This window comes from Sebastes umbrosus, chromosome 6 (genome assembly GCF_015220745.1).
Source record: "Sebastes umbrosus isolate fSebUmb1 chromosome 6, fSebUmb1.pri, whole genome shotgun sequence".
NCBI classification, from domain to species: Eukaryota; Metazoa; Chordata; class Actinopteri; order Perciformes; family Sebastidae; genus Sebastes; species Sebastes umbrosus.
The window spans coordinates 11,541,374-11,566,207 of record NC_051274.1 but is presented as its reverse complement, the minus strand read 5'-3'; the positions used below and the strand labels follow the sequence as shown (position 1 = coordinate 11,566,207).

General features: G+C 40.7%; 2 protein-coding genes and 3 pseudogenes across 5 annotated transcripts in view; 4 read left to right on the top strand and 1 right to left on the bottom strand.

Annotated features, from left to right (window-relative positions):
* LOC119489447 (6-phosphofructo-2-kinase/fructose-2,6-bisphosphatase-like) overlaps positions 1-24,834 on the top strand; it is a 78,218-nt gene that overhangs the window by 37,881 nt on the left and 15,503 nt on the right. The gene's annotated exons all lie outside the window — the stretch shown is intronic.
* On the top strand, positions 8,034-9,105 carry LOC119489469 (annotated as a pseudogene).
* On the top strand, positions 12,485-14,129 carry LOC119489457 (annotated as a pseudogene).
* Positions 16,703-18,108, top strand: LOC119489460 (P2Y purinoceptor 1-like). Its single transcript, XM_037771936.1, has one exon. The coding sequence runs from the start codon at positions 16,894-16,896 to the stop codon at positions 17,878-17,880; it is 987 nt and encodes a 328-aa protein (XP_037627864.1). The 5' UTR covers positions 16,703-16,893; the 3' UTR covers positions 17,881-18,108.
* On the bottom strand, positions 19,034-23,686 carry LOC119489444 (annotated as a pseudogene).

The following is a 24,834-nucleotide window of genomic DNA, read 5'->3' as shown; positions in this document are numbered from 1 at the left end:
TACATGCATAGACACGGAAAGAAACCGTTCTAGAATGATTTGTAAGGGGCGGTCGACTGTGTTAATATGAGGGGGCGTAGCCCTAACACAGGTCGACCTGTCTGTCAATGACAGACGTTGTGTCATTGGAGCTTCCTTAGTTGGTCACGCCGAGGCGATTCCCATAGTGAAACACCTCACTCTGTTATCAAAGAACCGGGGTTACGTTAAGTAACCTTAAGTTTTCCTGCGCGCAACTGAAAACTTTTATCTGGGTGGTCCTATTTTATACTGGTTTGGGAAAGGAAGTGAAACTTCTCTCTGGTGGATTCTCCCCACCCCTGGTTCCTCTTTTTATCTATTTTAGCATTTATTCTAAGCAACAAGTTTTAATACAATGTGATATATAATGTTTTTTCAAAAACCACCTAGATGAGTCCACCTAAACAACCATGTTAGCCTGATTTAACTGTAAATACAGGCAAGACCTTGTAACCTTCTTTCCCTTATGTGTATCTCATCACAGTCACAGTTTATACAGTATTTGAAAAATAAAAAATTATACGTGACCCTCTTTTCACGTAGCCTGGGCTCCTTGTGGGGCTGCCTCCTCTGCTTCAGGTCCTGTCCTGCTGCTGGAGCACTGTGTTAGGTGCCACCAGTTGAGTCCTTTTCCTGCAAGCTGCACAGCTGTTGCAGTTCTGGCCAGAACCTTGTGTGGGCCTGTCCAACATGGCTCCGACCACTTCCTCTTTAACACCTTCAACCAAAGGTGTTCCGGGGGTCCAGGGTCAGGTCCTGGAACGTCCTCTGTGACAGGGGTGACAGGTTTGTCACCTGTATAGGAGAGAGCTGACACAAGAGCATTAACCTTCAAATAGTATGGTCTGTAACCGAGGTCAGGAAGGGGAGAGGGGTTTTGGGACGGCCCTGGGAAAGGTCGGCCACACGTAAGCTCAAATGGTGTGAACCCTGTGATTGTGGATGATACACAGTGCCAAATTTGTGTTGTAGTCCCAGAGCCTTTTCAACAGATTCCAGGTCTTTATTTTTGAAATGTGAACCATTATCTGACCTGATCAATTTAGGAAACCCATGTTTCGGAATGTACTCATTCACCAGACATTTAATGACTGATTTTGCGTCCTCTTTTCCCGTAGGGTAGGCCTCCACCCAACGTGAAAATGCATCCACAATTACTAGGAGGAATCTTTTCCCCCCAGCCCTTACTCCCATATCTGTGAAATCCATAAAGATTTCCTGTCCCGGGGCAGTGGGAGAAGGATGTTTTTCTGCCCTAGGAGTGATGGTAGGTCTGATGTTACATGTACTACATACTTCACACTTAGTCAAGAAGTCAGTTATAGTAGCATGTTTCCGGGGAATCCACCAGTGGCGGAGATCTCGTAACATCTGTTTGTGGCTTTTATGGTCAAGTCCATGAGTCTGAGTCAATATTGAGGACATCCAACAGGGGGACATAACTATTTGATCTCCGTTATACCATATACCATCAAACTGTTCTATAGCTCCCTTATCTTCCCAGATGGTTCGTTCTGCTGCTATGGCAGATTCCTGAGCTTGTATGATGGAGAAATCAGTTATCTCAGAACCGAGATCTGCTGTGGTCATGACCATCATAGTAGGTAAGTTCTGCTGCCTGAGCAGATTGTTTCCCATCAAGAGGACCGTGATCGAGAGTACATGGTTCCTCTTTTGCTGTATTCATAGACACCACAGCATAACCTGCTTTTAACCCTTCGGTGGGATGACGGAAACAGCAACTATCTGTAAATAAGCTAAGGTCAGTTTCCGTTAAAGGGGAGTTTTCTAAGTCCAGCCTTAGTTTTACAAAGGGCAGCGATTTTTCTGCACAGAAGTGCTTCTCGCCATCAGTCATATTGTCAGCCATATTACAGCCCTCATGTACAAAGGAGATGTGTGGTTTCGAGAGTACTTGTAAGATCTTGGTCTGTCTGAGGGGGGTGAGAGTGAAACAGGAGGATGTGACATATGTTACAGTGCTGTGAGAGGTCAGAATCTGTAGAGGATGGTGCATGACTATATGACCTACTTTGTCTACAATTTTTGCCAGAGCAGCTGCATATCTGACACAGGGGCTGGCTCTCTGTTCTTGTGTGTCTAGCAAAATGCTACAATAGTACAATACGTTCCTATCTCCTCTGTGTTTCTGATATAAGACACCATGGGCTGTACTAAGCTGCTCTGAGACATCCAGATGGAATGGTTGAGAGTAATCTGGGAGAGCGAGTGCTGCGGCCTCTGCCATTTCCTGCTTGAGGTGGATAAACACCTCCTCGGCCTCTGTAGACCATTCTAGCTCAGCGGTGAGGTTCCTCATTCCAGCCATGGTTACCATTTGTCTGAGTAATTGAGTGTCGCCTGCGTAGTTAGGGATGTATTGTCTTGAATACCCAGTCAGCCCTAAGAATGATAACATCTCTTTTACTGTCTGTGGTTTCGGATGGTGGAGTATTGAGTCACGATGAGCTGGAGACATTGCGGTGCCCTTTGGTGACACCATTCTACCTAGGAACGAAACTTGTGTGCGGCAACACTGAAGTTTTTCCTTTGAGACTTTGTAACCGTAGTTATGTAACCTCAATAACAATGCATGAGTTAGTGACAGGCATACCTCAGCCGAGGGTGCGGCCACTAACAAGTCATCTACAATATTGTACAATACAACACCCCTCAGGGAGTTCAAGGCCGGCTAAGTGAGTTCTCAAGGTTTCGTTAAAAATAGAGGGGGAGAGTATAAACCCCTGTGGTAACACATTATATGTCAGCCTTTGGCCTTCATATGTAAATGAGAAAATGTCCTGTAAATGATCTGCTAAGGGGCAGGCAAAAGAAGGCGTTAGCCAAATCTATACATGGAAAGATGTATGGGCTGGGGTGAGCTTTGAGAGAGCAGAGTGGGGGTTCGGTACTGGTGTAACAGGAATCAAAACCAGCTCATTGATGGCTCTTAAATCATGAGCCATTCTGTATGAGCCGGAGGGTTTGATTACTGGCAAAATGGGAGTGTTCCACTGAGAGTAAGATTTTCTTAATACTCCCGCCTTTATCAGTCCTTCAATCGTAGGGGAGATACCCTGGGCTGCTTCCACTTTATGCTTATACTGAGGTCTCCAGATAGGGCAGTAAGTATTCATCTCGAAAGTTACCGGTTCCATGCTGCACCTGCCAACATCAAAGGGGCCCGTAGACCACAGTGAGGAAGGGAGAGCTGCCAACATGGAAGTGGCTCCTTCACCATCTAACATCTCCCTACCGTGGTGGCGTGTTAGTAACTCATGTTTGCAAATACCTGACACTGCATTGTAAAAGGAGAGTCTATATATGTTAGAGGATGGTGAGAGTGAAACCCCCAAAAGGGAAGTGGGAACCCAGTCTGTCAGAGCGGCTGCTGCTTTAACCATGGGGCCTAAGTCTTTAGCCTGATGTTTTGGAGCTATGGCTAGGGACACATGGGGAACAGCTTCTTCTGACATGCGATACCATTGTTCTTGTGCTGGGGTTAGTTTTTACTGCGGCTGCTACTCCTGCTGGTGCTATATAACATCTCTTACTCCTATCCCCCAGGTTGTATGTAACAGGTTCTGTTGGAACTCATCTTGATACGTAAGATCATTATTTCTGTCATAATTCAGAGTGCAGTGGGGAGGATTGGGAACAGGGAGGTAAGGGTGTAGAGCCCTAATCCATGGTTGCCACATGTTGTAAAAGTCAATCAGAGGGTTTCTGTCGGCTAGCAGAGCCCAATATATGTCTGCACAGGGTGGTGGGGCATCAGGTGAGGTATCAGGACAAAACATGCACATGCGATCAGCACTGGAGGGGGAGGAGCACACCATTTCTTCTCCTCTGGGGAAACTCACTATCACAGCTTCTGGTGAACAATGTACAGAAGCCCCCAGTGCTGCCAAAACATCTCTTCCAGGAGGTCACGTGGACAATCAGGTGCATACAAAAAGGGGTGCTCCATCACCTGTCTCCCAAGCCGGACAGGAAGGGGAACAGTAAAAGGCAAGTCTTTGTTCAGTGCCGGAAAATCCCAAAACGGAAACATAGTGAGAGGAAAGGGAACACATAGGTTCAGCTAAGGTGGAGTAACGTGCTCCCGTATCCACCATGAACCATCTTCGTTTTCCGTTCACTGTCAACTGGAGACAGGGCTCTGCCAGCCCCTGCCCCTCCATCTCCGTCGGGCACCCCTATGGGAACATTCCTGGTGTATATGGACCAGGTGGAGGTCCCTGCGCAGAGTACCCGCTGTATGCCTGCATTGGAGCTAGCTGTTGGTTTGGTGGAGTCTGTATTGTTGGCTGATATGACTGCTGTGGAGGCCCTCTCATCTGCTGTTGTTGTTTCTGAGGACAGTCACGTGCCCAGTGATCCGGGCTTTCGCAGATGAAACAACTGCCTCCTCTTGGTTGGGCATACCCCCTCCCCCTGCCTCCTCCTCCTCTCCCCTCTGCCTCTATTCCGGCCTCCATGATAAGGGGGCTGCTGATATGGGGCAAGCTTGGTAAGGAACATGATACTGGGGTTGATACATAGCCTGTGGCGGGCCCTGCAGTGGATAAGGATTCTGTGGCGGGGCTGGAGCTGGTGTTACAATTTGAGCCATCTGGGTATCTTTCTCTTCCCTCCCTTTTTCTTATCTGTCGCACGAGTCCGTGCATCTGCCAACTGTAATTTAGTCAACTGAGCTACCATCTCTTTTAATGACTCATTTTCCTCTTCCTCCTCCATGGTTTCTGCATCCTGATGATGGCAGAAATGTGTTTCCCATCTTGATGATTTTGCCCCTGCCATATCTGGATTCTCTTGCATCTTTCTCTTAACTCCTTCCGGAGCATGTTTTAACAGAGCTATTCTGAACAGAGACTGCTGTGATTCTTTATCTGGGTTCACCCCCGTAGCCCCCGCCCACTCTGTCTTTGCTCTTTCTATGAACGTGCGTCCGCTCTCCCCGTTCTTAATCTTAAACACCAAGCTGTGGAGCTTACCCGCTGGTATGGGATACTTTTGTCTAACAGCATTACCGAAGGAGGTAGCGTAGGGGTTAAGGGGGCTCCTATCTAACACCTGGGCTGTTCCGGCCGCTGCTTCTAATTCTTTCAGTGCCCAGTCCGATACCGAGAAACCCAAAATAGCCCTGAGATCGCCCATAGCTAAAGTCTTCCCTCGGGTCTTGTTATACAGGCTCGTGAGCCACACTCCGCCTCCCTCTTGAATTCCTGGGAGGAGCTCACTCAGTGCTTGAATGTCACCTAAGGTGAACGGCTGATACTCGTCTCTACCGTTGCTTTTGGCCACAATGGGAAACATGCCAACGCACTGACTCCTCTGTTTGTCACCTTGTCTTCGTACTTTCCATAAACTTTATGTGACCTAGTTTTGGGGTGTATATGGTCTCGCCTCTTCGTCCCCACCCTCCCGTCTCCTATGTATCCCTCTTTTGGAGTGCGTTCTCATGGTTCCCTCTATAGTGATAGGAATGTCTTCGTCTTCATCATCATCACCCTCCTCTACTGCTCTACTAGCCTCGTCATCAGCGTCCTCATCTACCTCTCCACTAGTGTGGACATCATGATACTCTGCACGGGATCTCTCTGTGTCTCTCTCAGTTCTCTGCATCCAATCACCTATGTCCGGGACTCTCTGTATGGGTTTAGGGGTAAGATTGAGCTCTCCTTCTTACGCCTTCATTACGCAAGTCTGGTGGTAACATGGCTTGTCCTAACCTGTACTGTTCAGCCTGATCTCTCAGTTCTTCCTTAGCCTGTCTATTTCTCTGGCTACATCAGACATACTACCCATCTCTGAGGCTGAACCTGCTCCTCGTTCTTTTTCTATTTCCTCTTCTAGTTCCAAAGTACCACCTAACACTTGAAACAATGGTGCCATAACTTCGTTTGTATAATCACTGTCCTGTGGGGTTGGTACCGGACTAGGGGTAGGAGGAGGATAAGGAGGGGGGTTGGATGTGGGCCAGGTGGGTACTGCTGATGGAGGGACATGTAATGCGGCGGCTGGCTAGTATGTGGGTTTGGTGGTGGGGGTGCGCTAGGACTGGGTGAGGGTTTCACTAGTGGTTTTGCTTCAGCGGTTTTTGCGTGGGTGGCTTTCGTCTGGCTGCCTAAGGCTGATAGTGCAGCCATCTGTATCACATTATATTTTAACCAATTTACTTGCCAACTCGTCTTCTTTCTTCCTCAATTTCCTCCTTACAAACATATGTCCCTTTTCTTTGTCTTGTCTTGCTTGCAGCAGCTTTCTATGAACCACCTGTATTAATGCTCTCATCACTGGCATGAATTTGGCTTCACTTCCCGTGGCTGGAAAATGCCCTTCCTTCACTGTCATGTTATACCACTCATCTAGGTCTTGAGTCTCTTTATTTCTAGTCTTGGGATCAAATGTACAGATTACATTGGTCCTGACTTTAGCCCATTGCTGTCCAAATGATAAACGGGGAGGCCCACAGCCACCCCGTTCCTCACAGTCTGTCAAATTCTCCGTCCATTCTGTCCAGTACTATTTCACACAGGTTTATTCAGTTTATGACAGTAACTAGATTCAGAGTAAATGGGTCGCTATGCCCCTCGCTGTGATCCTACCAACATAAGCTTCTACTGGACACTTTGATGTTCCAGTGATGTTGGCCCAGTATCAACAGTAAGTTTTAATTTTCCTCTGAATACTAGTTATTAATGTACACTCATACAGGCGCTCCAAGCGCTATTTTTACTAAACTCTAACGTCCCAGACGTTACTAAAACTAGCGCTCCAAGCGCACTACTCTAGCGCTCCAAGCGCAGCGTTCCAAACGCTTTAACAGAAAGTCTTTACTTTTGCAACATTTATCCATACAAAGGAGATTCAGCACAACAAGAGAGATAATTTAGAGTAAGCCAATATGCAGAGTTCGATACAACAGGTTCTGCTTACCTTTAAGATTTCAGGGATCCCTTCTCTCTCTCGCTGGTCTGGCCGTCCTTTGGACACGCTTCTCAATGCCGAAGATCACGTCGGGGTCCCAATTGAAGGAACTGGCCTTCTACCTCCAAGAGGTCAAGGCCCAGTTACGTGTTGGTTAATCTTGTGTGACAAAGAGAATTTCCAAAACAGATGAGTTAAAGCATAATGATTCAATTTATTCCGAACAATCAATGTTGCATAAGTAAAATAAAAGAGTTTACAGATATCTGGATCCAATCAACGTGTCCCTGACAACATACAGTGCATGGGTCAGTTCGCGAAGTCTGAACCCCGAGCTATCCCTGATCCAGCCTATTCATGGTTTACACAATAGTAATATTCATGAGCTTATGGCACGTGATGTTTTTGCTGCATATCTTCTTCTTTGTTATCTCCTTCTGACTCCTTCCTCTTCTTGACCTTGCAAAAAGAACAGCACCTGCCTCCTCCCTTTCCTCGCAATCACTCCATTCACAACAAATCCAACAGTCAGGTTATTTCAGGTCATTGTAAGCACTTTTGTACATAATAAATCCAACATAGGTTACTTGAGCTCAACATTCAGTTTTCAACTTCTCATAAGGTTTTGTCAGAGGTGTCAAAACGGTGAAAAAAGAAAGAAATTCTACACGTGAGGCCACACAATCACATATAAACCTGTAGTTGTAGGCTAAGTTGTTACTTTGGTTCATCATGGGTCACTTTAGACGACTTTAATTTTCTATTTAAAAAATCAGACAACCAGCCCACCCATGTCATTTCCTGGATACTGGCAGGTGCAGGACCTCATATGTGGTGTGTGGAATAAAAGGGGAAGTCTTGTCTGCACCACCCATGCTGTAATTCTGGTACTATCTATTCTATCTCACACTCACAGAGAGAAGGACCTATACTAACTGTTTTCCAGAAGACAACGAACAACACATTTTTGTCAAAAAATCAGCTTTTGACTTTTCAAGCAGATTTCTGCCTTCCTTACCTCTCATAAGCCAGATAAACCACGGAGGAAAAGAGTTGTACTAACTTCTTTCCAGAAGGACAGAATGAATAACTCCTCTTGTTCTTGTATTTACTTTGACTTTACAGCCAGATTTCTGCCTCCTGCTTACATCTTAGTCTTCATCATTGGTCTGGTAGCTAATGGATGTGGATTGAAGTCTTTGCTGTACAACTGGAAGAAGTTAAGATCGTCAATGTTTTTTGTTCTCAACCTTGGACTAGCAGATATTCTGTATCTGCTCACACTCCCATTTTTGATGGGTACTGCTTTATGGAGAATAAATGGATATTTGGAGATACATTCTGCAAGATAACAAGATTCTGCTTCAATCTGAATTTATATGGAAGCATCGGGTTCCTGACTTGTATAAGTGTGTACAGGTAACCTGGCTATTGTCCATCCAGTGAGAATGATGGGACGATCAACTCTGACTCACTCTGTGGGGATCTCAGTCATGGTTTGGCTGTTGGTGAGCATTCAAAGTCTTCCAGACATGTTCTACAGCAAAACATCTGGAAACAACATTGTGCAATGTTATGATACCACCAGTTCCATCTATGTTGAGGATTACCTGAAATACAGCCTTGGATGGACACTCACTGGGTTTTGTATCCCATTCCTCATCACACTGGGCTGCTACGGACATGTGATTGTCGTTCTCTGCCGCACAAATAACACCGACAAGGTACTGAAACGGAGAAGCTTGAAGTTGTTGCTCATCTTCATCCTTCTCTTCTCTGTTTTGCTACATCCCCTATCATGTACTGAAGAACCTCAATCTCTGGTCAAGAGTTTCTGTCCAAACAGATGATATGCCGTGAATGGTCCAATGGAGTCTACATTGCTCAACAGATAAGTCGTAGCCTTGTGTGTCTGAACAGTGCTCTCAACCCTCTGGTTTACCTCCATGGAAGTGAAGATATTCCTGCTCGGCTCAGACGACTACTTCAGCGAGCTTGTCAGATGTTCAGCCATCAACCTCCAACAAACTCTAGTAGTGTGGCCATGGCTCAGATCCAATATGAAGGTGTAACACAAGAATAATAGTAACATGTTAAACATTATACTGTATATGTTAATTGCCACATCTATATTAAGTGTATATTCATTCTATTAGAGGAAGGAAGAATCACTTATAAAACGTAATAAGAATTAGAAATATAATTTGCATTATCATGTTAATTGTTTTATATAAATGGGTTTAAAAATGTTATGCTCTGTTAAGTAAATTTAGTACAGTTTGAATTATTTCACTTCCAGTTACTTATTGAGGGGCATTATAATGCTGTGTGGTCATGGAGTTAGATGGGACTAAACTCAATCAAAAGAAGCGAATTAGGAGGGGGGCAGAAATTATTGCTGTGATAGATTGTTGGTATATGATGAATTCAAATGTTATTGCATTGTTAAGGAAAAGGATTTAATCCAATCAGTTCAACATGTAGCCTATACTCTGAACTTTGATTTGTAGACAGAAATACAGGTATATAAGCAATAAATAGAGATGAATAATCAATCAAATGTTTTAAAGTATTAGCTTTTCACTGTGAATTTCAAAACAGAGACTGATAAAAACCATAGGCAGTTAGATAAATGTTTACTATTGTTTAATAAAGTTAAAAATATGAATAGTTTGTTCGCTTTGCATATAAAAAGCAATATGGTTATCTCAATCTTCGGTATATTATTTTGTCATGGTTGATGCTTTTTCTTATCTATGAATATTTTTAATAAACACTCAATATTATTACTGACTTATTTTTTCCAATATGTCTAAACCTACAAATATGAAAACAATTCACTGACTTAATTCACTCCCCTGTCCTGTTAGTGTCAGTTCAGTGCACCTGCAGAGCAAGCCACTCCACAGTAACTCATATATCATCCTACATTCATTTTTCACATTTTTGCTCACCCAAAACTACACATGATGACCTTTTCTGCTTGCACCACCCTCCCAAAGAAATACGATGCTCACTGCCACACACATCTCTTTTGCTTTTGTGCTCATAAACGTGATAAACTTTCTTATATAGGTTAGTTTAAAAACTTTGACTTTAACACCACCCTCTGGCCAATTTTTACACTAACTTCACCACAACTGCTAAGCATCAAAACAACACTTGGGACCTTGACTTTTATATATCTAACAATGTATTTTTTGTTTTATAATGAGCATTACTAAGGAGGGCAGAACCTGCCAAAATCAAAATAAATAGATAAAGGACTCCTTAAATAAATAATAAATAAGATATGTCATTAAATGTAGAAAAAATATATGAAAAATAAACGCCAAATTAGTTAAAGCCATTAATGAAATTATTAGAATGTTACATAAATTGATATTTCTGTTTAAATTTGCTTCTTATTTATTTATCTTTTAGTCAATAGATATAGATACAGATACAGATAAAGAAAATTTGTTAATGAGATAAAAGCATGGTTGACTTTCTCCAAATCTTTAGACTGAAGATGGGGTCTGATTCGTGCAATTTTCCTTAGTTGAAAAAAGCAGGACTGAACTAGTCATATGAAGGTCAAAATGTAGCAATTAATCCCATGATTCTTTTTACACTGGGTTAATATTTTTGGGCATGAGGACCAATTACATTTGAATAATTCTGCATTGCTGCATCTGGACCTAGAAAAATAATCTTGTAATTCAAATACAGTTATTTTTCACCTAAAAGACCTAAAACTATGGACTGACGACAGTTGACCATGATGTTGATTTGGTCATAAAGATAGTTTTTAAAGACATATTTACACTGATAACATAATGTCTTAAACAACAAATTTCAATGATTTAGAAATATGTTGTTTGATAGAAATTTATGCCACAGAATGACTCAGATATTGTTTTCTGACGTGAGCAATGCAACTTTTATCAGTTTTTTTTTGTTTTTGTAGTCACGTGACTTTGCACTTATTTATAAAAAAAAAAAAGAGGGCGCCGGCGTATATGAACTTGCAGTTGGCAAGGTAGACGTGGACAGTATGGCTCGACCATTTTGCAGAGAGGAATTGGAGGTAAGTTAGCTATGTTTTACTATCTATTGTACACTGTTATCTTGATAGCTACGCTCTGATTACTGTAAAAAAAAAAAAAAAGTAGAAAAACAGCACTAACGTTGGGGAATCGGCTTGTGGCTCTGCTTCAACTGTACGAGAGCCTATGGACGGCCGAGCAAAATTTCTGACATGTCAGAAATTCGTCCGACGGCCAGTCAGGAGGAGTTAATCTGTCCTCGGTCCCCCACACCCCCTGTACACTGCGCGGCAAACGACGCCTGACAAAGCTGAAATTCGGTCCGACTCTAAAATGAGTCATGTGGCTCAAAATTCGGGCCAGAAACGGGCTGAAATCGTATAGTGTATGCCCAGCTTTACAGTTTACATCCATGTCTGTCCAAAATGTCATCACTTAATCATTTTATCCTGTTAGACATTTGTGTGAAATCTTCATAATTAGCATATTAATTCTTGAGTTATGGCTTAAAACACAGTGACCTTGACATTTGACCTTTGATCACCCAAATCGAATCAGTTTATCCTTGATTCCAAGTGGACATTTGTGCCAAAATTCCCTCCAGGTGTTCTTGAAATATCGCGTTCACGAGAACGGACGGACAACCCAAAAACAAAATGCCTCCAGCCACGGCTATCGCCGGCGCAGACGCATACAATCCTCTTCTTTATCTTGAAGGAATCTATCTGAATAATGAGAAGCTGGCTACTTCTTGGAGCTGCCCCTTGACACAGAAATATGTAAGGGATAATGTACAGTGAGCCAGTCATTGTTGTGAAATAAACCCCGAAGCGTTTTTAACACAAAACTGGTCCGCCAGAGTCCGACACCACAACTGCGCCCATAGCAACGTTCTGTTATACATAGCAATAGTGTGCTATAAAGAAATAGCAGACCATAAAACGCTGTGATTGACCAATCAGAATTAAGTATTCAACAAAGCTGTGTAATATAATAATATAACATAAATGTTGTTGAACTCTCATGTTAGAAATGAAGCGTAGGTTACTTGAGCTCAACATTCAGTTTCAACTTCTCATAAGGTTTTGTCAGAGGTGTCAGAAAAATAAAGAAATTCTACACATGAGGCCACACAATCACATATAAACCTGTAATTGTAGGCTAAGTTGTTACTTTGGCTCATCATGGGTTCACTTTAGATGACTTTAATTTTCTATTTAAAAAATCTGACAAACCAGCCAACCCATGTCATTTCTTGGATACTGGCAGGTGCAGGACCTTATATGTGGTGTGTGGATAAAAGGGGAAGTCTTGTCTGCACCACCCATGCTGTAATTCTGGTACTATCTATTCTATCTCACACTCACAGAGAGAAGGACCTATACTAACTGCTTTCCAGAAGACAACGAACAACACATTTTGTCAAAAAATCAGCTTTGACTTTTCAAGCAGATTTCTGCCTTTTTACCTCTCATAATCCAGATCAACCACGGAGGAAAGAGTTGTACAAACTTCTTTCCAGAAGACAGAATGAATAACTCCTCTTGTCCTCTTGTCAACTTTGACTTTACAAAAAGATTTCTGCCTCCTGCTTACATCTTAGTCTTCATCATTGGTCTGGTAGCTAATGGATGGGGATTGAAGTCTTTGCTGCACAACTGGAAGAAGTTAAAGATCGTCAATGTTTTTGTTCTCAACCTTGGACTAGCAGATATTCTGTATCTGCTCACGCTACCATTTTTTGATGGTGTACTACATTTTTGACAGAAAAATGGATCTTTGGAGATACATTCTGCAAGATAACAAGATTCTGCTTCAACCTGAATTTATATGGCAGCATCTGGTTCCTGACTTGTATAAGTGTGTACAGGTACCTGGCTATTGTCCATCCAGTGAGAATGATGGAAGATCAACTCTGACTCACTCTGTGGGGATCTCAGTCATGGTTTGGCTGTTGGGTGAGCATTCAAAGTCTTCCAGACATGTTCTACAGCAAGACATCTGGAAAAAACATTGTGCAATGTTATGATACCACCAGTTCCATCTTTGTTGAGGATTACCTGAAATACAGCCTTGGATGGACACTCACTGGGTTTTGTATCCCATTCCTCATCACACTGGGCTGCTATGGACATGTGATTGTCGTTCTGTGCCGCACAAATACCACCGACAAGGTACTGAAACAGAGAAGTCTGAAGTTGTTGCTCATCTTGATTCTTCTCTTCTCTGTTTGCTACATCCCCTATCATGTACTGAAGAACCTCAACCTCTGGTCAAGAGTTTTGTTGAAACAGAAGATGTGCCGTGAATGGTCCAATGGAGTCTACATGGGCTCATCAGATAAGTCGTGGCCTGTGTGTCTGAACAGTGCTCTCAACCCTCTGGTTTACCTCCATGGAAGTGAAGATATTCCTGCTCGGCTCAGACGACTACTCCAGCGAGCTTGTCGGATGTTCAACCATCAACCTCCAACAAACTCTAGTAGTGTGGCCATGGCTCAGATCACATATGAAGGTGTAACACAAGAATAATAGTAACATGTTAAACATTATACTGTATATGTTAATTGCCACATCTATATTAAGTGTATATTCATTCTATAGAGGGAAGGAAAAATCACTTATAAAACGTAATAAGAATTATAAATATAACTTGTATTATCATGTTAATTGTTTTTAATAAATGGGTTTAAAAATGTTATGCTCTGTTAAGTAAATTAAGTACAGTTTGAATTATTTCACTTCCAGTTACTTATTGAGGGGGCATTATAATGCTGTGTGGTCATGGAGTAAGATGGGACTAAACTCAATCAAAAGAAGTGAATTAGGAGGGGGGCAGAAATTATTGCTGTGATAGATTGTTGGTATATGATGAATTCAAATGTTATTGCATTGTTAAGGAAAAGGATTTAATCCAATCAGTTCAACATGTAGCCTATACTCTGAACTTTGATTTGTAGACAGATATACAGGTATATAAGCAAATAAATAGAGATGAATAATCACTCAAATGTTTTAAAGTATTAGCTTTTCACTGTGAATTTCAAACAAGAGACTGATAAAACCATAGGTAGTTAGATAAATGTTTACTATTGTTTAATAAAGTTAAAAATATGTATAGTTTGTTCGCTTTGCACATAAAAAGCAATATGGTTATCTCTGTCTTCGGTATATTATTTTGTCATGGTTGATGCTTTTTCTTATCTATGAATATTTTTAATAAACACTCAATATTATTACTGACTTATTTTTTTTCAATATGTCTAAAACCTACAAATATGAAAACAATTCACTGACTTAATTCACTCCCCTGTCCTGTTAGTGCCAGTTCAGTGCACCTGCAGAGCAGCCACTCCACAGTAACTCAAATATCATCCTACATTATTCCAGTTAATTTTTTCACATTTTTGCTCACCCAAAACTACACATGATGACCTTTTCTGCTTGCACCACCCTCCCAAAGAAAAACGATGCTCACTGCCACACACATCTCTTTCACTTTTGTACTCATAACGTGATAAACTTTCTTATATAGGTTAGTTAAAAACCTTGACTTTGACACCACCCTCTGGCCAATTGTTACACTAACTTCACCACAACTGCTAAGCATCGAAAACAAACTTGGGACCTTGACTTTTATATATCAAACAATGTGTTTTTTGTTTATAATGAGCATTACTAAGAAGGGCAGAAACCTACCAAAATAAAAATAGATAAAGGACTCCTTAAATAAATAAATAAATAAATGTCATTAAATGCAGCAAAAACATGTTTTTTAAATTAACGGCAAATTAGTTAAAGCCATTAATTAATTGTTAGAATGTTACATACATTTATATTTTCTGTTTAAATTTGCTTCTTTCTTTATTTATCTTTGTATTTAATTCCCTTCTTTATTTATTCTTTTGTTTAATTTCCCCTTTCTTTATATATGCATTTATTTTGAAATCTATATTTATTTTTTATTTATTTTTACATTTTTGCATTTTTTGTAAATTCATTTTTGCATTATTTTTTTTAAATTTTTTTATAAATGTATCTATTTATATATGTATTCATACATTTATTTATTTTGGCATGATTTTCTCTTCGCATTTCATTCCTTATTTATTTCCCCAAACTTTTTTTTATTTCTGTATTCTTTTCTTTACTCATTTCTTTTTACTTTTCTGCTTCATTATGCAAATGATGGGGGCTGTCACCCCAAAGTGTATCATGGTGTCAGAGTGCATAGATTGACTATATGCAAGCCAGCTAGCTGCACTCCAGTCTTCATTTCCTGCTCCGTACAGCAGGTCATCGGCCTGCTGCTGCCCCCTCCCACTGCTGCATCGTACCGGTACAGATGTGCAGATCAAACCGTCTGAAGCAGAACTGTTTCACGGATCCATTGCCAGTCTCCTGGTGGCGTCTCCGATGTCAGGGTGCCATTGTCGCTGCGCTGCGTGTTTCTGGCGGCATCGGCCTGTAGGTTCCCACTCTGAACGAGCTAAACCTCGGGGAGGAGAGTGGCGGTGGCTCCGTGAAACAGTTTAGCTTCAGACGGTCGATCTGCACACCTCTACCAGTACGAGCCGGTAGCAGGCCGCCGACCCTCTGTACAGAGCTGGGAATGAATACTGCAGTTAATGAGCAAAAGCAGACACTGTTAGCTAGCTATAGTGATGCACACTGACCCCATAATGACACATGTTGAGTGACACCCCCTGCATTGCAAATGAGGAGGAAATGCATAAAGAAATATAAAAAGAAATGTGTAAAGAAAAGAATACAGAAACAAATAAGTTTGGGGAAATAAATAAGAGGTGAAATGCAAAGGGAAAGGGAAGGGCATCATATGAAACTAGAAAACCTAAGGAATCCATTGGTACCAACCATGTCATACTGTTGTTTATTGATTTTCAATAAGAAATATAGACATACATTCGCCTAAAGCAAGCATATTTGAGTATGTAATACTTGACAAATCTCCTTTTAAGGTACATTAACTATTTCAATCGATTGACAGCCCTAATGAAAATATAAATAAATAAAAGGGAAAATTAAACAGAAGAATAAATAAATATGGGATCAACACAAAGAAAAAAATAGAAAAACCTTTTAACAGAAATATCAATTTGTCACATTTAACCAAATAAGGAATAGCTACATTTATTTTAAATCTTGTTTTTGCTACATGTATTGACATATTTATTTATTTATCCAGTCATTTGTGGCTATAGATTCTTTTCCTTGCAGTTTGCTTATTTCGACTATTTAGACTTTTTTTGTGTGCATGTATAAAAGTATTTGAGGTATTCTTTTTAAGTTTGCATAGTCACTAAGCTTTTATCAATGGTATTAGTTATACTTTTGTAAATCAGTGAGCCATAAAAGATTCTTAATGAATAAAGTTACAACATCTTGATGAAATACATTTGAATGTAATTATAATTCTGGTTTGTGTTTGTAGAAAATGTTAAAATGTAAAAAATACAGTTTAGATCAATTAAAGTATAATTTCACTGAGTCTGTAAGTCTCAATATGTTATAATGATTGTTCAAAAAGGCTTAGCAGATCATGTTCACTGCCACTTGAGGAAGATTTTAAAACAGTATCTTCAACACAAAGTCTGCTATACCACACCAAGATTTTACATCCACCGTGATATGCCGTAGAGATTTTTATATAGTGCTTTTCAATTGATAAGAATAATGAGCAGTGGTTGTGCACAAGCAAGCAAATGGACACAGCGCACATGTGGAGATCTTGCACATAGATTTTGTCATCTCAAATCTGCGGCTGAGAAAGTGGGCATTCAAACAGGAAGTCTTCTTTGAACAAATACTAGGTCATGTTTTTTTTTCACCTCTCATGAGCCAGATCAACCACGGAGGAAAAGAGTTGTACTAACTTCTTTCCAGAAGACAGAATGAATAACTCCTCTTGTCCTCGTGTCAACTTGGACTTTACAAACCGATTTCTGCCTCCTGTTTACATCTTAGTCTTCATCATTGGTCTGGTAGCTAATGGATGGGGATTGAAGTCCTTGCTGCAGAAATGGAAGAAACTGGGTAACATCAACATTTTTGTTCTCAACCTTGGACTAGCAGATATTCTGTATCTGCTCACAGTTCCATTTTTGATGGTGTACTACATTAAGGGGAGTAAATGGATCTTTGGAGATACATTTTGCAAGGTAACAAGATTCTGCTTCAATCTGAATTTAAATGGCAGCATCGGGTTCCTGACTTGTATAAGTGTGTACAGGTACATGGCTATTGTCCATCCAATGAGAGTGATGGGAAGAATAACTGTCACTCACTCTGTGGGGATCTCAGTCATGGTTTGGCTGTTGGTGAGCGTTCAAAGTCTTCCAGACATGTTCTACAGCAAAACACTTGAAAACAACACTGAGAAATGTCATGATTCCACCAGTGACGTCTATGTTGAGGATTACCTGAAATACAGCCTTGGATGGACACTCACTGGGTTTTGTATCCCATTCCTCATCACACTGGGCTGCTATGGACATGTGATTGTCGTTCTCTGCCGCACAAATGCCACTGACACGGTACTGAAACAGAGAAGCTTGAAGTTGTTGCTCATCTTGATTCTTCTCTTCTCTGTTTGTTACATCCCCTATTATGTACTGAGGAACCTCACCCTCTGGTCAAGAGTTTTGTCCAAACAGAAGATATGCCATGAATGGTTCAATGGAGTCTACATTGCTCAACAGATAAGTCGTGGTCTTGTGTGTCTGAACAGTGCTCTCAACCCTCTGGTTTACCTCCATGGAAATGAAGATATTCCTGCTCAGCTCAGACAGCTTCTCCAGCGAGCTCGTCAGATGTTCAGCCGTTTGTTTATGTCAAACTCCGGCAGTGTGCCTGTGGCACAAACTGCAAATGATGTTTAACAAGTTAAGACTTTAACATTAAGTGTAAAATTACATTTAGCTCAAACGGCATGCAGCCATCCATCACAAGTAGTGGTGTGAATTTACTAAAATGTGAATTCAATTGCTAGTCGTTCTTTTATGTGTTGCTTTCTTTGCTGGAAAAACACGTTTGCTGTAAAATTACATTTTTTTTTATCTTTGTGTTTGTCATGATACCATTACAACATGCTGACTAATTTTGCAAATAAACAGGAAATTAAGATAAACCACAACTCTTGATCCGTCACTGTTTAAGAACAGGTTTTTTCCACTGATAATGATCACACTAATGATATTGGGGGTGGGGAAGTCCAGTACCATGCATGGTCTCTATTGGCTAAAACAGGAACTTGTTAGAGAAATGTAACAAGTCTATATATATAGTAATATTTCTAAAACAATTTCCTGAAACAGCTGGGCACTGTAGTTTTTATCAAATGTTACTCTAACTGGAGTAAATGGTGCATTTGTCAGGGACTTTATTTTGTCGTGGATTAATCCACATTTGGTGCTCTAGTGAGTATTTGTGGCAGCAGGACGATGTATGTGAGATTGAGTCAAAATAAACTAGTGTCTGTGTTCATGGTAATGAAGGAATATGTCATCCAGAGCAACGGTGTGGCTCATTGATGTGTTTTTAATAGTTTTTGAACTACAATGGAGTTCTATGGCACAGAGGAATAAGATATATATATATATATATATATATATATATATTTTTTTAATGGACTAAGTTGGTATTCAAAGACTTAACAGACTTGCATCTTGACTTGTAGTTTTGTAGGATTTGGTTTATTAAGACTTGACTTGCCCCCCAAAAAACTTATAACAGCTTTATAAAATACTGTTGGACGTTTAAACTAAAGCCCTGATGCTGATATGCACCCGCTGGCCTCTCACACAGTTTATTTTGTATCTATTCACACAGGAAAGAAGAAGAGTTAAGTGTCATTATAAACATGAAAACATGATTACATGCATCCTTCGTTGATGCATTTATACTTTGTTTTGTCACACTACTGCATACAGAATGGTAGGGATGATCCTAACGACTAATTTCCCTGACATAAAACTAAAGTTAAACTTAGACTAGTTTTACTAGTCTAAAAGTAATAAAACATTCAGAAAACAGTCAACATTGAGCACAATTTAATCAATATAGTTAAACATTGTGTATATTTTGATTTGTAACATTTGAAATTGTCAACCACATTTTTCAATAACTAAATCGTATTGTAAATGCCGCTGAAATCAATATGTCCTCAGTGTCTGCTCCGGTCGCCCGGGTAGGAGTGCGCCTCACAAACCAGGTGTGTGGTGTAATGTTTGATGAAACGCCAGCAAGGACTGGGGTCTAAGAGGAGTCATGGTTTGGCATCGCTTATAGGATACTATTAGTATCTTAGCGTGCAAGTTTTATTACCTTCCACCTTCTCTTCCCCCCCCCCCCCCCTCTCTCTCTCTCTCTCTCTCTCTCTCTCCTCTCTCTCTCTCTGTCTCTCTCTCTCTCACACACAGCTAGCAATGCTGCACTCAGCCCTCGTCTCTGTAACATTAGTTGTCGCAGTCCTTAGTCCGCATGTGACACAAATTGCAGATGAAGTTTAACACAAATAAATCTGTTTTACAATAATTTCTGTGAAAATAATTCAGTAAATGGCTCCTATAATAATTCCAATTGTGTACCCTGTAAGAATTATGACATAATCTCTCTAAATAGTTACATAATTGTTCCTTATGTTGTAATCATGTATGTTGTGACTTCTTAAGTAATGATAATGAATTACCAGAAAAAACAACATAACATTGTAAAACTAATTCATGATGCACTATAATCACCATACAGTATGTGAAATATGCAAAGATCACCAAAATTATAATTTTTTTTTGTTGCAAAAAAAACAGTTCAGCAGAGAATAGTGCCAATAATTTGAACATTTTAAAACTATTATAAAATTATAACAGTCCTGTGTATTGCTTCCTGTTGTCATTTCATAGTTTCTGTTCAACTGTAAATTACGGATCTGATTTATCTCATTCTTGTCAACAGTCTCCAGCTTGCTTCATCATTAGGTTATCTATTCATTCTTGGACTTGGATGTGGATTTCCGGATCCTTATCAAACGTCCAATGAGACATCTACAGGAAACCCAAACTAATGCAATGATCAGCAAACCAAATGCTACAAAGACTGCAATCACATCTAGACAGTGATAGGCATACCATGGCAACTTATATGACTCAGTGCGCAGATGTGCTGCGCCCTTGTGCCTCATGACATACTCCGTCCAGAAAACGGCACTGTCTATGGGTTTCATTGGTTTGTCACGATGAAGCTCTGACAGTTTGAGCATATTCTGTTTGTACGGCTTTTCTAGGTCTAGAATATTTTTCAGAGCACTTGTCAGAGACTCCACATCCAAGGTCGTCACTTCAACAACCTCAGCTACTCCCTTGGACTTCAGGCGCACCATGTTGTCGTACTGGTCAAAGATGAGAGGAATGCCCAGAACTGGGACACCATGGTAGAGGGCCTCGTAAATTCCATTAGTACCCCCATGTGTGACAAAAACCTTGGTTTTAGGGTGACCTAGTAGATCGTTTTGAGGCAGCCATTCAACCAGCATGGTGTTGTTTCCCAGAGTGACGGGTTTTTTCCCAACGTGTCTCCACACAACCTTCTGAGGGAGGTTGGCAAATGCTGAAGCGATGATCTCTGTTATCTCAGGGCCGAGGTCGCTCAGCAGGGTCCCCAGAGTCATGACAACCAGCCCATGTTCACCAGAACTCTGCACAAATTCCTCTAGATTGATGGAAGTGGTTTGGAGGGCTTACCCTGGAAGCCTCCAATGTAGATGACATTGGGCATGGTGGGACGAGGGAACTCGAATGTAAAATCAACTCGCATTAGCCAGAGATCAGCTCCCTGGATGAGGGACATGACGTTGACATCAGGTCCAAAATAATGATCGCACACAGTCTGGTATGGCGGATTTGAGACATAGTGGTACATGTAAACCAATATGCTATGACAGATTATATTGTAGATTCTTTGGGAAAAAGTCCATCTTGTCAGAGTTGTCGGTGAACAATTGGGGGACGTAGGACAGAGGAGAAGGAGCGATGGCAAAGTGGGGCCTCGCCATTGAAAATCCAGCGCACATTGAAAACCAAGGGAAGCTGGAGATAGTGTGCCAACAGCACTCCACCTGGAAATGCTGGGTCAGTCAGAAAAAGATCATATCCAGTTTCCTTCAGCTCCTTAATCAGTGCCTTGTTCTCAAAGATGCTGACAACCAGTTTTGCAACAACCTTCTGGTTCTCCCCTATCATGTTGAAAAGGTTCCTATAAAATTCGATAAACGCCCATAGCGAGCCTTTATTCCGACGGATCTCTATTGACCTCTTCAAGAAAGATGTCATGAAGTCTTGGCTCTCTAGGTTTTGGGTCTCTTCCTGGGTGATGGTGATGGAGGTGTAATGGGGCGAGGATTTGGAAACGTACCAGCTGGTGGAAGAACGTAGTACCACAATTTCATGGCCCTGAGAATGAAGCGCCTCCACCAGGATTTTCATGTTAAGCCAGTGGCTGCCATCTATGGGGTAAACCAGCACTTTTCCACCATTGCAACTGGAGGACAGAGTAGCTGAAAACAGCAGGGCAAACGCCAGGGCTGGATATGACCCCATTACTGTGGAAGAGACACATAACGTTAGTGAACAAATATTTGCAGTTCATACTTTGTTCAAGCTGCAGAAGAGCTCCGCACATTATCTCCCATATGATCATATTAAAAAGTTTGAATCAACGTGTCGGCAAACAATTGACCATTTATACATCCAGCAGACATGGAGCAACATCAGCATTCATTTGGAATTGTTTCTGGCCATTATAATAATATAATATAGACTCTGTTTAAAAAGCTGCACTCATCTCATTTAAGGTGTGACAGGCTGTATTCTCACATCATTTATTTCCCATAGATCGCAAAGAAAAGACCTGTAGCATACTGCTAACTCTTGCAGAAAGCACCCCCCCGCCACATTTGCATTTGATTGTAAACTGGTCAAACTACAGGCATAAATATAGCATTACAGTTATAGAATCTTGATTCATATTATATATATCTATATATGTATGTATGTATGTATGTGAATATATATACAATATATATATGACACAGAGGCACATGATGAGTCTCATGCACTACTGTCAGGATATAGTGACTGTTTTATAAAAATAACATTTTTTAATCAGATTTGCTCCAATTTTACCTACTGCTGCTTTAATATTCAATTTCTGCCAATATATCCCCCTAAATGGTACACATTGTTCCTTTAGCTGTAACTTACCTAAAATAATAATAATCTTTTTTTTTTTCCAGATTACACTAATTACATAACTAATAATGTTTTGAGGAGAAATAAGTTAATATTTTGCTATGATGGTTGTTGTCTTACAGTAATTTATTCTTGGGGACCCCAGTCAGTAGTCCTTATATGTTAAATATGTTGGTAGGATGAGGGTTAAAACAGCTTCATGCTGCTGCTGGAAACAATCCAGGAAATATGCAGGTTGTAAAAAAAAAAAAAGGCCCTGAGGAGCTGCATGTGTGCGAATGTGTGCTTGTTCAAATGCCTGATGGGGAACATGTTTCATATGTTTTGCTCTGCCAATATCTCATGGCATTCTGAAATGTTTCCAACTTATCTACATCTACAAAAAAAATGACTTAGAATCTAAATTTGGTGTTTATGTTCAGTCTTCATCTGCACAGTATATATTTTCTGAATGAACATCTGCTACATTTTGCTCTTTGTCCAGTGTCTCAGTTTTTTTTTTTTCCTGGAACTGTTAGGTAATGTTCAGCACCAATTAACCAAGTCAAAGTCCTTGTGCCCATGGTACATGAAAGTGTCATGCATCAGTGCCGTGCATCTAAGCATGAAGTCTTGCTGCAAAGTCTTTACAGTGTGCACAGCATGTTATTAATGTAAAATGATTAGACTTAAGTTAAAGCAAACAGGTGTAACATGACAAATATTGCAGTGTCCAGCGTCAAATCTATAATTCATCTGGTCTGAAAGTTTTGTTCGCGTGGTTTGTCTGCAAATAATCACTCGCTTCTTAAACTGTAATTTAGGGCACAACCACACACCGTAGCAAAATACCATACACAGGATATAGAACACTATAGCCTAGATACACTATGACTGTGCTGTACTCTAGACTGTACTCAGATGACATTTAAAGTGAAATGGGCCATGAAAGCTTTGAAAAAAAGTTCCCACTTCTCTTTCTACACAAGTGAGCATTTTCTTAGCAGCAGTAGTATTTAACAGTAAAGATGCAAAGTGTTGTTTAAAGAAACAGGATCTTCTGTGGGCCTGTCTGTGAAATGAGATTAACCGTGGTGTGCTAAAATTCCTCTGCATGATCTTAAGATAAAAAACCACATTGCACACATGCAACAACGCACAGTTTGTTCGTAAAATAACTTCTCACCTCAGGCCTCTGTGATTACTCCCTCAGACCAAGAAGAATCCAGTGTCCGGTCAATGAACAGTCATGCAAAGCTGCTGGTCAAAATGCAAGTGAATGTATAACTCTACATGCCCCTGACCGAACCATTCTGCTGCCTGTTTATCCAAACACATACAACCATGCAGAGGTCCCCTCTAAACCCTCCGCCCATTTTTTTTTTCCCTGTTTTGCTTCTCTGCACCATCTGGATATGATTTCACAAACTTCCGGAATGCAGAATTTCACAGAAATAATAAAGGGGTGCTAACAGGTCTGACGCTCTCAAAGCCAACTACAATGTAGCCTCTGCTCTTCTACAGTACCACTGCACACCAATAGTTTTTTATTCATATATGTCTTTAGTTCAGTTTTTCAGAAAAAAAGTAAAAGATATCCCTCTTCCCACTTCTCCCCTCTACACACATACACAAGGAGTATGAGGATGAGGAATATATATCTTTATATGTAGTTGATTGATTCATACTGCAGTCAAAACAATGATTCTTTATCAAAGAGTACAGAGTTGGTCTTGTAACTTAGTTTCTATAAATCAAGTAATAAATGTAATGTCCTTATGTGTCTGTAGATGACCTTTGAGTACATTAGCTTGCATGACCAGGTAACTTCACTCTATTCTGCTTTGAATCGCATTATACAGAAGTGTGGATGGTTATTGTTAAAGTCGTGTGAAAAAGTGATTCATTCACTGCCATGTTGGTTAATCAGTTGTTTATTCTCTTTCACATGTGCATAGAAGAGAAAAGGAGAAGTGTTAAAAGAGTCTTAAAGGTGCTAAATGTGAGGTGTTGGAGCTTTTTCTATTGCTTCCGCACAGCTCTCAACATGGCGACGGCCGAGCTAGTGGTGCTAACAGCGCTAACGGTGAAAACAACGGCAACAGTGCTGACAGAACTAACAGTGTTTACCTGGGGGGGACCCCAGGGTGGACGCTACGCTTCCGTCACGGCGCCGTCGGTCGGGGCGGTGTTATCAGCTGTAACCGCTGTATGAGAGCGATACAGAGCGGCGGCCGTGAGCGAGCCAGTGGGGCAAGCTCACATGCAGTAACATGCACTAAAAGGCTCGCACGGCCGGCCCGGCGATGTCAACAAAGCACGGAGAAACTGAGATTACAACGCACATAGAGGCTCTCGATATCGTGTAGAGAACCTTTAAGTCTATGGCTAAAATATTTTTTAAAGGGGAACTCCACTGATCCACATCAAAGTCTGTTTATAGGTGTTGTGGAGTATTACTACATATGTGAAGAAAGTTCTAGAAAAGCCTTTTGTGGCTTCAGAGGGAGCTGTGCAAAGTCTAATAAATTACCTCAAGTGACTGACTAATCTAAACATGTTTTTTAGTGTGTCCACACAGGAAAAGTGAGGAACTGAAGTCAGTTTGATGCA